At 37.1% G+C, this 14269-nt stretch overlaps 1 protein-coding gene across 1 annotated transcript in view; it reads left to right on the top strand.

Annotated features, from left to right (window-relative positions):
- Positions 1–14269, top strand: part of ANKRD31 (ankyrin repeat domain 31) — a 64991-nt gene that overhangs the window by 15794 nt on the left and 34928 nt on the right. The window contains 7 exon segments of the mRNA XM_030968680.1: positions 1717–1848; positions 1888–1968; positions 2279–2411; positions 5451–5630; positions 8471–8613; positions 11008–11152; positions 12624–12685. Coding sequence (XP_030824540.1) covers positions 1717–1848; positions 1888–1968; positions 2279–2411; positions 5451–5630; positions 8471–8613; positions 11008–11152; positions 12624–12685 — 876 coding nt within the window.

Genomic DNA, 14269 nt, shown 5'->3' with positions numbered 1-14269 from the left:
AATAAGTATCCAAAAGAGGACAGTGTGCACTGACTTGTAGATGCAATCAGGATGCTGGACATGCCAGTTATTTTAGTATATGGTCTCTTATAAAGCAAGTGTGGGTTTTCTTTTGCTTTGAAATGTTTTCTTCTCCTCCTCTAACCCTGCTCCCAATTGCAGATGTGGATCAATGGAAAGTACAACTATGATGGTTTTCTAAAATATATTTGAATTTCCACAGCTGCCATACAGCCATTAATGCTGGGAAAGACCTTTGGGATCATCAAGTCCAATTGTCCAGCCATGAACCACTGTGTTTACCACTAAGCCATGTCCCCAGGTGCTACATCCACCTGTCTTTTGAACATTTCCAGGGATGGTGATTCCACCACTTCCCTAGTCAGCCTGTTCCAGCGCCTAGCCACAATTCCAGTGAAAAAAGTTTTCCTCATATTCAATCTAAGCCTTCTTTGGCACAAGTACAGGCCACTTCCCCTTGTCCTATTGCTTTTTACCAGGAAGAAGAGACCAGCCCTCACCTCACTACAAACTCTTTTCAGGTAGTTGTAGAGAGCATTAAAGGTGCCCCTGAGAATCCTTTTCCTCAGGCTAAACGACCCCACATCCCATGTTAACGTGCATTATCTCTTGACTCAGAGGGACCACTTCTAAGAAGGCAGTTCCCCTCTTTAGTAACGTCTCTGCTAAATATGACAATTAAAAAAATAAATCAGTGCATTCTCCATTTGTGTTTGTATCACAAAAAAGGACTAACCAGTTCTCCCACATCATTGTGAAAGAATTTCTATGCGTGTGCGCTGAGGGTGTGTCCTGAAAGCTTTCAGCATTACTCAAGTATGTAATAAACTAATTAAACCCAGGTTTCAGGAGCTTGAGTGATACATGGCAGCATGTCCCAGTCATATAGCTAAAACAGTGAATGAACTGAAGCAACTCCAATTAACTACCATGTGGTGACCTGTCTTTAGGGTGGGATTAGACTTAAATCTCTGGTATATATGAATCATTTAGATTCTCCTTTGCACAACTTGGAATGAGGTGGATCTCTATCATCTCGGAGTAGCTCTTCTTCTTTACAAGTGGTGGGGTAATGAGGATGCCTAGTGTCATCTACATGCCTGGCTTTTAGAAGGTTGAAGGTAAGTGAAGTGAATCTCAGCTGTAGTGGCTGTAGCTCAGGGATGGTATATCTTTAGAAACAGCTGCTCAGCTGGGAGTTACTGAACTTCAGGTGAAACAGGGATCTCACTCTATGTAAATTTTTTAGGCTTCTGCAGCAGTGAGATAGTATGGGCTATCTTAAGACGTCTCAAGCATCATCTTATTTTTTAGGATGGGAGCTCATGTCCATAGGAAACTGAAATTAATCTGTTGTCATTTCAAATGTCCAATCAAATAACTTTCAGATAGAACAACTTTTGTTTGCTGTCATCCAGCCTAGATTTATATTTGAAGTTGTGACTCTGAGTAGCCTAATTCTCTTGGTTAATTCTGCCAGGAACACATTGCATGGCATACTACTTCAGGATTGCCTCTCCTGTGGCAGCCTCTGTCTTTCATACCTGTAGAATTCCAGTTAGTCACTGAAGCAATCCCTCAATTCTCTGTAGGCATACAATTTAAAAAAGAGTGTTCTTGGAGCTCTTTTATATATGGCCTTTGTTTTAACTTCATGTCTACCAGTTGCTTCTAATGTTTCTTTTTTTGTCACAGCCTGTGGGTGGTCAGCAGAGAGAGGAAGAAGTAATGTCAGATTGCTTGGGTGCCGCCTTTACTGAAAAGCAAACTGGTGAGGGACATTCATATTCAGTGGAGCCTGCAGCATGTGCAGAAACAGCCCAAACAGCATCAAGGTAAGTGAGATGACCTCAGGAAAGTACAGAGATTGTTTCCTCTCATCACCAAATTCTAGAAGAAACAGCAAGAATGGCTCACAGTGGCAGTATAAAAAGAAATGAAGCTAAGCATTTTAGATATGAGAACTTTACGCATAATAATTCTTAAATTATTTTATATATATTAATATAATAGATACAATGCATGTGGAGTACTCATTTGTCATTTGAATGACTGTAAATGATCAAAGAGAAAGATTTTTACTCTTTATTTAAAGATCTGGGAGTTAGTTTCTCTCCTGATTTACTCCTTATTCAGTACTACCTAAGTTAGCCTGCTATTACAGAGTTCCTTTTGAAATCAAATGTATTCATATTCTTAGCTCTACTGTAAACATTGATTTATATGAAGAATATTTTTGTTGATTCTAAGCAAATCTCCTGTTAGTAAAATTCAGAAATCTGCTTCTGAAGACAAGCAGGATCTAGAAGCCATCATATGGCAAGAAATCATTCTGAACGAGTATGCAGAAGCTAATCAGAGAAGGAGCAAGAGAATTGACAACAAACGGAGTAAGATACTCTATGTTTTTATAATACAGATTATTATTTGAACAAATATACTGAATCAAATATAATTCATAATTTTTCCAATATATTGTGGCATGGTTTTATTTTAAAAATATGGTATAAACATTCATTTTAGTAATTAAAGTTATTGATAATTTCCCTTCTTCTGTAAACCCTTATATTAGCAACCTAACAGATTACCTTGTTTGCATAAGAATCATGAGATGTTTTGCAGAATGCAATTTTTATTAGTGTTTTATGTGAAAAAATACAGTGTGTACTGAAAAGGAAAAGAGAATTGTTTTTGTGCAGAGTGAAAATGTAGATCCTGAGCTCCATTTGTTTATCCTTCTGCCATGTAGTGTTGTGTGCAAAATCATAGTCAGAGCAGTGCCATCCCCAAGAATTTACCTATGCAGAATGGTTTATTCTATTTTGAATGCCTGCTGTTGTTACCCTGTCTACAGGATTAGAGGGCCTTTACTACCACAGAGCACTCTCTTTTCTCTTTTGAAGTATTTTTATGTGGAATATTCTTTGTTAGAGAGACAGATTGCTGTTTTTCATCCTTTGAAGGTCCATGCAGAGAAGTTCTTGGCCTTGCAGAGGAATTTTGTGGGACAATAAAGAATTTCCTCAATCAAGAGGAAACACCTTTAAGATTAGGTCTTACCTGTTGGACTTTTTGATTTTTTTTTTAAGTCCACTCAAATCAGGTTTTCCCATTTACTTACAATCATTTAAACATCTTACAAAATGTGTAAGTATTTGAATTGCAACAGCTATGTTACAGATCTTAAAAAACATGAAGAAGTCCCCTTCCAGTTAACAGGATTTAATTCTCCGTTGCAGGATTTTAATTATTCACAGTGGAAGCACCATTTTGATGAGATTTAAAGTTGAATGACTAACTACTCATCTATTTCAAATCAGCTTGCTATTTTCCATTCAATAAACAAGTTACTGATTCTTTAGCATGGTTTCTGCCGAAAGAGTTGCACTGTCTATAGAGGTAACTTCATGGTAAACCAATTTAGCAAGCTTACCTCCCTTTCACATCAGACTTTTTAAGAGCCCATGAGTTATCTTAGTTTGATAATTCACTCTAAAAACTGCCCCATAATAAATTTTGGGTTGGGTCTGCGTCTGTCACTTGTTTTTCACAAGGTCAAGCGCATGGAAAGCTCTAGGGAAGGCAAGTGGAAGTAGTGGGATATAGATCCCTTCAAGGAAGATTTTAATGAGGTAAAATGTAACATAAAACTGCACATGATTCTGTTTATGTCTGTGCAGTTAATCCCTCCTGAACTGTTTGGCTGGTTTAGACCAGCTTTGACTAGTGACTGCTTGTCTTAAACAATTGACGTCTTACAAAGCTGGACAGCAGAGAGGGACTGTGTTCTCAGCTGAGGGAAACCCCTATCTATTAGATTCTAAAAATCTACTCAGAGTCAAGAATTTAAGAATGTTTGGAATTAGTCCAAGCTCACAGTGTATCACAGTGCACAAAACATCAGGCTTTGTGAGTTACATCTCTAGAAGAACTATGGGTTTTAAGGTCTATTTCTGGTGATACCAAATTGATTTCTGCCTTTTTTGCTTTTATGTATTCTCTATATTCTTTACACATATATATGTAGCATTGTAGCCCATTATTGTATTTGTAGTTAGTCCTACTATTTTTCCCTACCTTTTCCCTACTGTGATAGGCAGAAAGACAAAATACATTCCAAAGGTTCTAGGCTGGGGGTCTAAGGCCCCTATCCTATCTTGGTTATTCCTGGGAGCCAAGGTTGAAACCAGTTCTTTAAGACACATTTTCATAAACAAAATTTAGTTCCTGTCTGAGGTGGGAGACTTCAGAAAAGGGTTGAACTGGGCAGGAATTACCTCACCACTTATGTCTCTAATTGAGGATTTTTGTCAGTTATGTTAATTTGCTAAACTTATAAAACTGTATTCACCCCATGTGGGGATGTGGATTTTCCATATCTGCCCCTGGAGGCCTCCAATAAAGACCAGCCTTTATATTATCTCCTATACTAATATTGCCTTGAAAGTGTGGTTTTTTTCATTTCTAGGTTCTTTAAGGCATCACTGGCACCTGGGTGGAGGTCCTGTGAGGCACACCTGATACAGCTGTGGAGAGGAGCAATGTGTATAGTCCTAGGAGTTTTTATAAGTAGATGAATTAATGGTCTAGGCCTGCACTATGTTTATCTTCAAATGATTCTCCTGGTCTTTCTTCCCTTCTTTCTTCCCTCCTTGTTTTTCATCAGAGGCAGTAGCCAGGATACTCTTCCCTACAGTTTAAGGGGTGTTGGAATAGCAGTGCTGGTGAAGTACAGAGCAGCTCATCTGTGTATTGGAAATAATTTAAGCCAAGCTGAAAAGTGTGATGACTGCATAATGGGATATAGTGTTTGGTTTGTTAAATACTAAACTAAACATTAAAAGCAGTCTCTTCTAAATTTTACTTTTTACATTTAGACTTCATATTCGCCTTTCATTCATTGCAGAAATGACTGAACTGGTTGTGAAGTAATGAGAAAAGATAACCTGAGGGAGCTAATATCAATCCTATCAATCCTTTCTCATGAAGCAGAGGCTTTAAAAGATAGAAGAGTAAAAAAGAAAGAATGGTGCATAAATTTTACTTTTAAGAAAACTTAAATTATTTAATAACTTCCTAGTTATTGAAATGGTCACCTTATTATGATTTGAGTGCAAAATAGTGATTTTATTATCCATTGGGAAGTGTCATTAGAAAAGAAAAAGTCTGAAGTTAAAACATTTCTACATACTCTTATTTCTGTGTGTTTAATTTCAGTTGGAGTTTTGTTATGAAATTCACTATGAGATCTTTTTTTAAATGGCCTTGTTATTCAATTTGTGATTTTTTTTGAGGTTTTCCTTTTTACTAGATTGATTGAACATTTGTTTCTTCAGGAAGCTTATTTACTAACTTTGATATAAAGTGAAGCCAAGATAAGAGAGAAAAGATACTTCTCTGTGCAACAGATCTTCTACATTATTTTTCAGAACGAGAAGCCTTTGTTAGGAATTCCGTAAATCCGGCTCGGCCGCTTTCACTTTCCACGATCCACAGGAGGAATGCGTATGGTGAGAACTTACTACATAGAGCTGTTATTCACCAAGACATAAACCTCGTACGTAGGATAATAAAAGCCGGTGGAAATGTAAATGCTCAGGATTATGCTGGTAAGTTGCAATTGTACTAAAATACTATTTTCAGTACAAATACCTGCCTATAACTAATAAAAGCATATATTATGAGTTTGTGCAGTGGACGAGACTGTAAATTTGTAACTGGTCAACTGATTATTAAATTTGTATTGGTTTAACTTAGTACTTGTTCATAGGAAAACATATAGATCTAGTTATAAAAGTATACAAGAAAAGAAAATTTTGAGGGAGAAGTTAAGCACTTGAAAAAGTTACAAAGTGATGCAATTAGGTTTACGTACATGCCATGATTCCATGCATGCTTATCACAAAACGGTCATTAAATACAGTTCACTAAATAATCACTTTCATAGGTCTTAAAGTTGGGCGGTATTTTTTGTCCATTCCAGGGGCCAACTTGAGATGTCAGTATATAATTTTTCCTGTTAAATTTTTCCAGGAACTTTGATTTCACCCTTTACATCTTGAGAGAAGTTGAGCACGGCTTTGAATTTTTAAAGTTGTGATTACTTGGTGTTTTCCATTTTTTCTTTGTCTTGGGCAGGGAAAAAATCTTGACAAAGCACAACCATCTGTTAATGTTTTGATTAAAGCAATTGGCCTTATCCAGTTTTGTGGGTGTTACTCTGTGTCAAAGACTTCACTATGCCTTAATTATTACATGGTTGTTTCAAATATACGACTCTTCCTAATCTGCATTTCTCTGTCTCATCCATTAGTCTCTGAAAAATTTCCATAACAAAGAAAAAAAAAGTTTCAGACAGCTGGATCTTCTGCTAGAAAATGTCATTCTTACAGTCTTTCCATATTGTGTTAGCAGCTAGGATTTCACAACTGTCCTGTGGGAAAGAAAAAAACCACATTCTGCTGTTATAGGCTATTGCATAATGCAGGTGTATAATGGACCAGAATTTAGATTGAAATTCTATGTCTTCTGGAATATATTGAGAGATAGATTGGGTCAGCAGCAAATCTCAGACTTCTACAGCAGAGACATTTGAGCTAACAGAGTGACTTGTAATATGTACTAACATGTGCTGGAGGCAGGAGTGTTGACAGCTGAGAAGTGCTGATAGTGTGGGTTCAGCTGCAGCCACAGTAGGCAAGTGTACTAAAGTGCAATGGTTCTAGATTTTGGGGTCACAACTGCTTGCTTTTTCTGCCTTTTCGTATTTTGCTAGGCCACCATCTTTTCATCCCCCAGATTGTGGCTGCTGGTTCTTTTGGTGCAAAAGGAGCAGAGCTGTACAAGATATCTTTTAGTTGTACTCCTTGAAGAGATAAGAGGTTGACCTGGCCCTGCTTCTTTTGCTTCTTTTATTTTCAGTGAGGCAGGTGTAATCAGAAAGACTTAACAGACTTGTGTCATTTTGGCATGCACTTTCATCTTGGTTTCTTTGGGTCATTGTTCTGAATATTATATTCTGCCTCTGTGTCTGTTCTCCTTCTTAAAGCTTCCCCCCAGTGATTATCCGTATCTTAGCCTAGTATTATTTACTTATTCCTATGCTATGGTACTCTGCTTCAGTACCTTACTGAGTTTTTCGCATCTTCTGTTATTTGTTTTGTTTGGGGTTTTTTTTTTCTCCTTTTTATTTCCTGGACATCAGCATGTATGATATGGCCAGCATATTAAAGATACTGTCTTGTACTCTGAGTCTTGACTCACAGTGTCCTGTGGGATCTGAGAAGCAGTTACACTAAAACTTGTGTTTCTTCTTGATTTGGAGCATGCACAGTGTCCTTGCAGACTCATGTTGCTAATCTCTAGTGATTATTAATTGAATGTGTGGCAATTTCAGTTTTTCCAGGTCTTATTACTAGATCAGGTAGAGTATACCTTTTATTGAGAGTGAAATTAGTACATTCCCCTAAATGCAATTTTTTATTATCTCTTTAATAGATTACATAACAAACCTGGTTACTAGGAATATACAATATTCAGGGTTGGGTTGTATGTTAAAGAGCCTTGAGAGTTTCTCTCTAGTGAAATTAAGATAATTTTGCTTAATGGGACTGAAACAATCTTACTAAGCTTTATTAATACACATATTTAGTATGTGAATTAGGCCCTAACAAACTTCTAATAATGGAAAATTGTTGAAGATCAAGACTATCCATCAAAGTGATCTTCTGGAGGGCCTGTTAGTTTCAGAGCTGGAAATTAGGAAGTGGGAAATCCTCTCTGTGTTTCCCTTATGTCTCTCACGCTGCATGTTTAAGGACTTGATGCATAGTTATGCTAAATCCAGTTCAAAGACTTGCATTCCATATTTTTCCTGAACAGCTCCTTCATAGAGTAGAATTCATGTGATATCTTGGGTTTTTTCTGTATACCTGGGCATGAATACACAATTTTACTAGGGATTTTTCATTTATTTGGACACTCAAACAATTCTTGGATGGCCTTACAAACATTTTTGTTTGGTAGTAAATACTTAATGTCTTTATTTTGTCACTTGTTTCTTACTTACCCTCTTCAGCATAGCCATGTAAATAAAAGAGTGCAGTGAAAAATTGCCTTGTCCTTAAAATAGCATATATGTTTTATCCAGGAGAAGTTACTAAAATATGGGATTAATAATTTCTGTTCTCTCCTTTCATAACAGAACTATCAAATCTAAACCTAATGTTGTTACCACAGCATCTACTTCCTCAGCAGGTGCCAATTTTGCCAAAAGCATGAGATCTCCCAACCCTTGTGACGTTCTCATAAATATTTCTTCATACATCTTACGCATCAGTTTTTACCATTTCAGTATACTCTGTGAAGTCTTCATCAGAGAGAACCTAAAACTGACATAAATTTCTAGAATTTTTTTCAACCGAATGTGATATACATGTTTTTTTTGTAGGCTTGACTGCGCTACATATAGCAAGTGTGGAAGGCTTTTATGGGATAGCAAATCTGCTTTTGAAAGCAGGAGCTGATGTTAATGCTACACAAAAGGACCAAATAACACCCTTGCAAGATGCAGTTAAGGAAGGCCATTATGAGGTATATCTGAATTGAACACAAAGTGTGATTTAGGAAGAGAAGTTATTGTTTTTGAGTCCAGAAGGTCACAGGTTTTTTTACAGGGCTGGTCCTTTTAGATTATAGGTAAATTCAGGAGCTTGCAAGTCATCTCTGCCTGGTTTCTATTCAAACTGCTCCATGCTTAACAAGATTTGTCCAAAAGGAGAAATTTTTTCTAACTGTTTCATAGAATGGTTGTACTACTGAGGAGTGGATTGCTACTGCTTAATACTACTTTATTCACTGATTTTGTAGTCTCCCTGCAGAGTAACTTCTGATTTGAGCAGTCTTCTGGATTATTCATGACATTTTTTTCATGATTTAGGATAGGAGTCATGGATAGATGGCAGGTCATAACAGTCATGCACACCCACATGTTAACACAGAACATGGAGGATTATGAAGACAGCCTTGTATTTTGTAGGGTCTTAAACTGAACACTAACTGAATGGTCAGTTTGATTTAATGGTAAAATTTCTTGCCAAATGCAATGTTTTCATAAGCTTGTGTCTGAATTGCAGATTCTCTTTCAGTCTGGTAGTGGTCACCTCCACCTGACTGTACATGTTCCTAGGGTAGCCCAAATTTGTGTAGGAGTTCTGTGTGTCCCTTTTATCTGCTGGCAGTTTTTTTCTATAGACCTGCTATATGCTGCCTAATTCTTCCTGATTTCCAGATTTTAGAAGGTTTTTTGGGGAGTGGCTAATAAGTTTTGTTCCTGAACATTGGTTTTTTTCACAACTGAGATGAGACTTACTTTGTTTCTCCTGGAAAAGTCTCTCTGGAGCAAAGGGGAAAGGTGGACTTCTGGTTAATAATTTTTTCTGAGACTTGAGGGCCCCAAGAATAAATTGTAGCTTGTGCATCACAGACTGTTCCAGGTTCATGAAATATTTCTGAGTTTTGTGACTATAACGTTAAGATACTCATGGTTGTGGATGAAGGGCTCTGCATCTCTGCAGGTAATACTTACGGGTCAGCAACTTGAGTGATACTGGAAGAACACTGATCTCAACTGCATCACTTGAGGCACACCAAGATCATTCAGCCCAGAGCTGAGTTAAAGTTATGCAAGCAGTATATCCAGAAATAATGGTACTACATGGTGGTGCTCTGTTTACTCAGTAGCAGTAAAATTGTCTTATTGTAGTGGTCTGTCATGTTTTATTTTGTTGTTTTTTGACGAGCAACAAAATAGTGATAGTGATTTAGTAATATGACTTTCAGTAACATGGTATTTGTAACTGTGTTTTTCAAAGCTACCTTTTCTGTGTGAATTTATTATTGTGGATTGGAAACGCAACTTTTGACTACTTTATAATTTTCTGTACTTGCAAAATGCAAAATCAATTTATTTCAGAAAAAATGGAAAGCATAGAAAAGATTTTGTAGTGGTCACGTTAAAGGGGAGAGCACCCATGTGGTGATGCTCTCAATGATCCTGTTATGGAAGAAGAGTTCTCAGTGCTACTGGTTGAAAAGGTGTAAAGACTTGGGACAACTTGTGAAACCAAAAAGGGCTTTTGCTGCCAGCTGAACCCTTTTATTTTCCTCTCTGGTTAGGAGAATGTATGAGTTAGGAAAACTTCATTAACAATTTTCTCATTAGCAATCTGGTTAGAAGTAATGAGGGGCTTGAACAGAGAGGTGAGGGATGTGGGTCAAATTCAGTCTGAAATGATAACTGATGCTGAAGAAATAAATATGGAGGTACAAGTAAAATCGAAATAAGATTGCAGTTACCCATAGAAATGAAATAATCAGCCTGTAAATTTCCCATGTCTTAAAAAAATATTTTGCAAAGGTTGATGGAAGATTTTGCTAGTGGTAATTTCTTGAGTAACAATAGATTCAGGCTTTATATTTGTACAAAAATCATAATGTTGTTAGCAAGACCATCTCAGTGTGTTTCATTTGAGCAGATATTGCACATCAGAAATAGCTGATAGTCAAATAGTCAAAACTTCCCTTGCAGTCACAGGAGTCACAATAGACACATCTAGAGCGCAGTTTATTTTGTCCTAAAGTGGATACCATAGATGGATAAGCTGACTCAAACCCTAAAATCACCTGTTATTTTCTGCCAATTAAGAGCTGTGGGAGGATGAATCCTTCCCTGTATTTTGAGAGACCTTGTTTTAGTGGTGTCAGGTACAATGGAGCAATTGTAAAAATAACTGGAACAATTCATAAAAATAATAGAACTATAGGATAATGATGCATATAGGGCAATGCTTGGTGTGTATGAACTAAAATAAAGAGAGATTTGATTTTAGTTGCTCGTGTCATCAAGTATGAGAGAGAGAAGCCTGTATAAGGATTCTGAAAAATACTATCAGAAAAGGAAATTATCTGAAAAACTTATTTTTCTAGGTGGCAAACTTACTACTTTGGTATGGAGCTGATCCCTTATTAAAAAATCAGATGGGAAAGTGTGCATTAGAAGAAGCTTCTGACCCATCTATGATGAAACTTCTTGAAAGTTATGTGGCAAAATCCAGAAGATACTCAGTAGCAGGTAGGAAAGAATTACTCTGACATAGCATCACTGCTAAATGGAGAAATTTAGAACATCTGTTGGATTATATTTCCTTAATTACTGCTAGTACCTCAATGGCTGTCATTGTCTGATGCCTTGCATTAACAGTGAGCACTCCCTACCCTCCACAGTTGCTGTACATTGACAAAGTGTAAGTGTCGAGCTCTTTCTTGGGCTGGAGTTACCTTTAAAATTGAAATGAGGATGTGGAACACAATAGTTATCTATCTAAATGGAAGATACAGCATTGCTTGACTTGCTGATGGATGAGATATGGTTTAGAGATAGAGATAAAATTATGTTTTAAAATGGCATGAAGTCTGAATTTTGAAGGATCCATAAGAGAAAAAATGGGAAACTACTATTAGATCTAGAACTTAGGGGTTGCCAAGCCTTAATTACTGATAGGGCTGGGCACAGGAAAATATTACTGTAGGTAACAGCTAGTGAGGTTGTAAGGAAAAAGCTGGATTAGAGCTAGTGATTGGCTAAGGAGGGAGTTGGGTCTTGTACAGTCTTGGGAACTTGTGAAATTGTGAAGAAATTTTGGAGGAGGCTGTTTGATCAGAAGCAGGTACAAGGTAAACCTTGATTACAGCTAGGATTAAGACCATGGACACCCATGGGATTGTGTGGGCTGTAATATGTGTAAGTCAAAAGGAGTCCAAATCCCTCAGACTTATCCATTACTACTTTTCCACATGGATGGCAATAAGGCTTTAACATGTAGTCCAGGGATAATCAAGAGACTTCAGACAGGCAATTTTTTCCTCTCTCCTTTCAGTTGTGAGCAGGGACATTGGAAGCAGACAAACCCCGTCTGTTAATGCATGACTCTGTAGCTAATGTCATTGCCACAATTCTGGGTTTTTCAGTAAAGGGACAGTCTGGATATCCCCAGGCCTTCTGGTGTCAGATGGCATTCGCCTTTCTCAGAGAAGGAGGAAGGTCTTTGCTCATAAGTTAGCAGGGCTCATTGATAGAGCTCAAAACTAGACTTGAAGAGAGACTGAGATAATATCAGGCTTCCCCCTGAGAAGCTATCAGGTGACATGAAGATTAGATAGATGGGGTGCTAGTGAGGGCTCTCAGCCATCTGCTCTGAGATTCTTTGGGTCTCCTGAAGCACATTTGAAGTCTTACAGAGAGGAGCCAGGGGTTATGCTAAGTTTCAAAAAGAATTGCTCAGGACACTAACCATCAAGAAAACTTGAAACGTGATTTGAGCAAGATGCTATTTGCAACAAATATTAGACTCCAAACTTTGATAAGTATTTTATATCTTGATATGTTTTAGATTCCAATAAAACCCTTATGGGCTTGATAATTTTTCTTGAAAGCTAAATATTGTAAGTAATGTTACGTGCAATGCTGTAGACATAAGACAGTGTATATGTAAATTATGATCTCTTCAGTTCTGGTTTCTTTCTGTCTTTCGTTTTCATTTCAGGTGGAGATGATTCAAAGAACATGTTAAATACTCAGTGTGTAGAAGATACAAACCAGCACCAGGTATATCTTTACAAAGAAATCTGATTTGATCATAAATTGTTAGGAGTTTGCTGACAGTCTTTGAGAAACTAAAGCAGATGACTGTTTCTGAAGTATGTTTCAATTCCAGCACACAATGTACTAGATATGTCCAGCAGGGACTGAGTGACATGCAATGCTAGGTTCATCCTTACTAGTACTTGGGGTAAGGTACAGCCTCATGATGATGCAAAACAGAGGCAGGTGTCTCATGGATGGTGGTTCTTGCTGTTTTTTCAAGTGCTACAGAGCTAATTACAGGAAGTGTGGTACATCAGTGCCTGTTTGTACTTGCAGAAACCTTACTGAAACTGCCATTTTTTGCCTGGCTTGTAGCAGTAGGATAAGTACGTCTTGCCTCGGTGTAGAGTAAATTGTGCTGGGTTTTGAGAGAAGAGAGTTGGGAATACACTGTCTTGCATAGGAGTTGCACAGTTATGCTGTGAGATCTCAGCAGGATGAGGGAACTGGTGCTTCATTTGAAGACAAGACTGTGATCAGTGATTTGGGTCGATGTTTGCATATAGTGCAACAGCTTTTAGCATTAAGAGCTGCATTTTCTCTCTCTGTTTTTTTCCTTTCAACAATGATAACAGATAATATCTGAAATGTAGGATGTAGTGTGCATAGATACGTCTTTTGCAGCTTTTGAAGTTTTATGGTGATGATAACTGTCCTTGTTACTCACAGTTGTACAGTCTGTGCATCCTTTGAAATGTTACAGTGTAACAGCATCCATGGTGTATAGTCTTACATTATGCTTTAAAACATTAAATGATTGATAAAGATGGTGCTGTAGACGTTTGATTATGTAAACCTATTACTACAGATTTGTAACTGATAATTTCAGTAGTTGTGTCAGATGTTGCAGTGTGTGTTCTGGTTCTCTGTCCAGTATAAAGTAATCAGAAGGATAATGCGAGATAGTCACTGACCTTTGGACCAGATGGGTTTTGTGATTACCATGAGTTAATTCTGTGAGGTTTTGATGTTTTATTTACCCTTCTTTATAATTTCCTGGGATGATTGCAGACAGCCTTGTCAGAAATATGAAACTAGAGCTCTGGTTTATGGCCACAAAAGCAAGGCAGTTTTAGAAGCAGATCATTAATTCAAACTCATGCAATTTTCAAAAATAAATACGAGTTTAAAGCATTTCAGTAATATTTATTGTTTTATTTTGCCCATGAAGTTTTATGTTATTATACACGTTTCTTAGTTCCTCAAATTCTTGGTACTTCAAAAAAGCAGCACAGAGGAAATCAGTTAATTTCATAGCATCACAGTTTTCTTTTAGTATATAATAAAGCAATTCATCAGAAAATGAAGTTAGTGATATGACCTGTTTTGGAGATAGAATCAAATGCAAGTGTACCTCAACATGATAATACTGGAGCATCAAAGGAAATTTTGCTAAACATGAACAAAGCAGAAAAACAAATTCGGTGGAAAACACAGTAATAAAGCTCTTAGGAACTTTTCTCTGAAGGCAGAAAATTTAAAAAATAGGACAACAAGATAAAAAAAGGGTATTCTTATCGCAGAGGCTACAACAAAGAGTAAGAC

This window comes from Camarhynchus parvulus, chromosome Z (assembly GCF_901933205.1).
Source record: "Camarhynchus parvulus chromosome Z, STF_HiC, whole genome shotgun sequence".
Taxonomy (NCBI): Eukaryota; Metazoa; Chordata; class Aves; order Passeriformes; family Thraupidae; genus Camarhynchus; species Camarhynchus parvulus.
The sequence above is the reverse complement of the archived record's forward strand: the minus strand, read 5'-3'. Positions and strand labels throughout refer to the sequence as shown.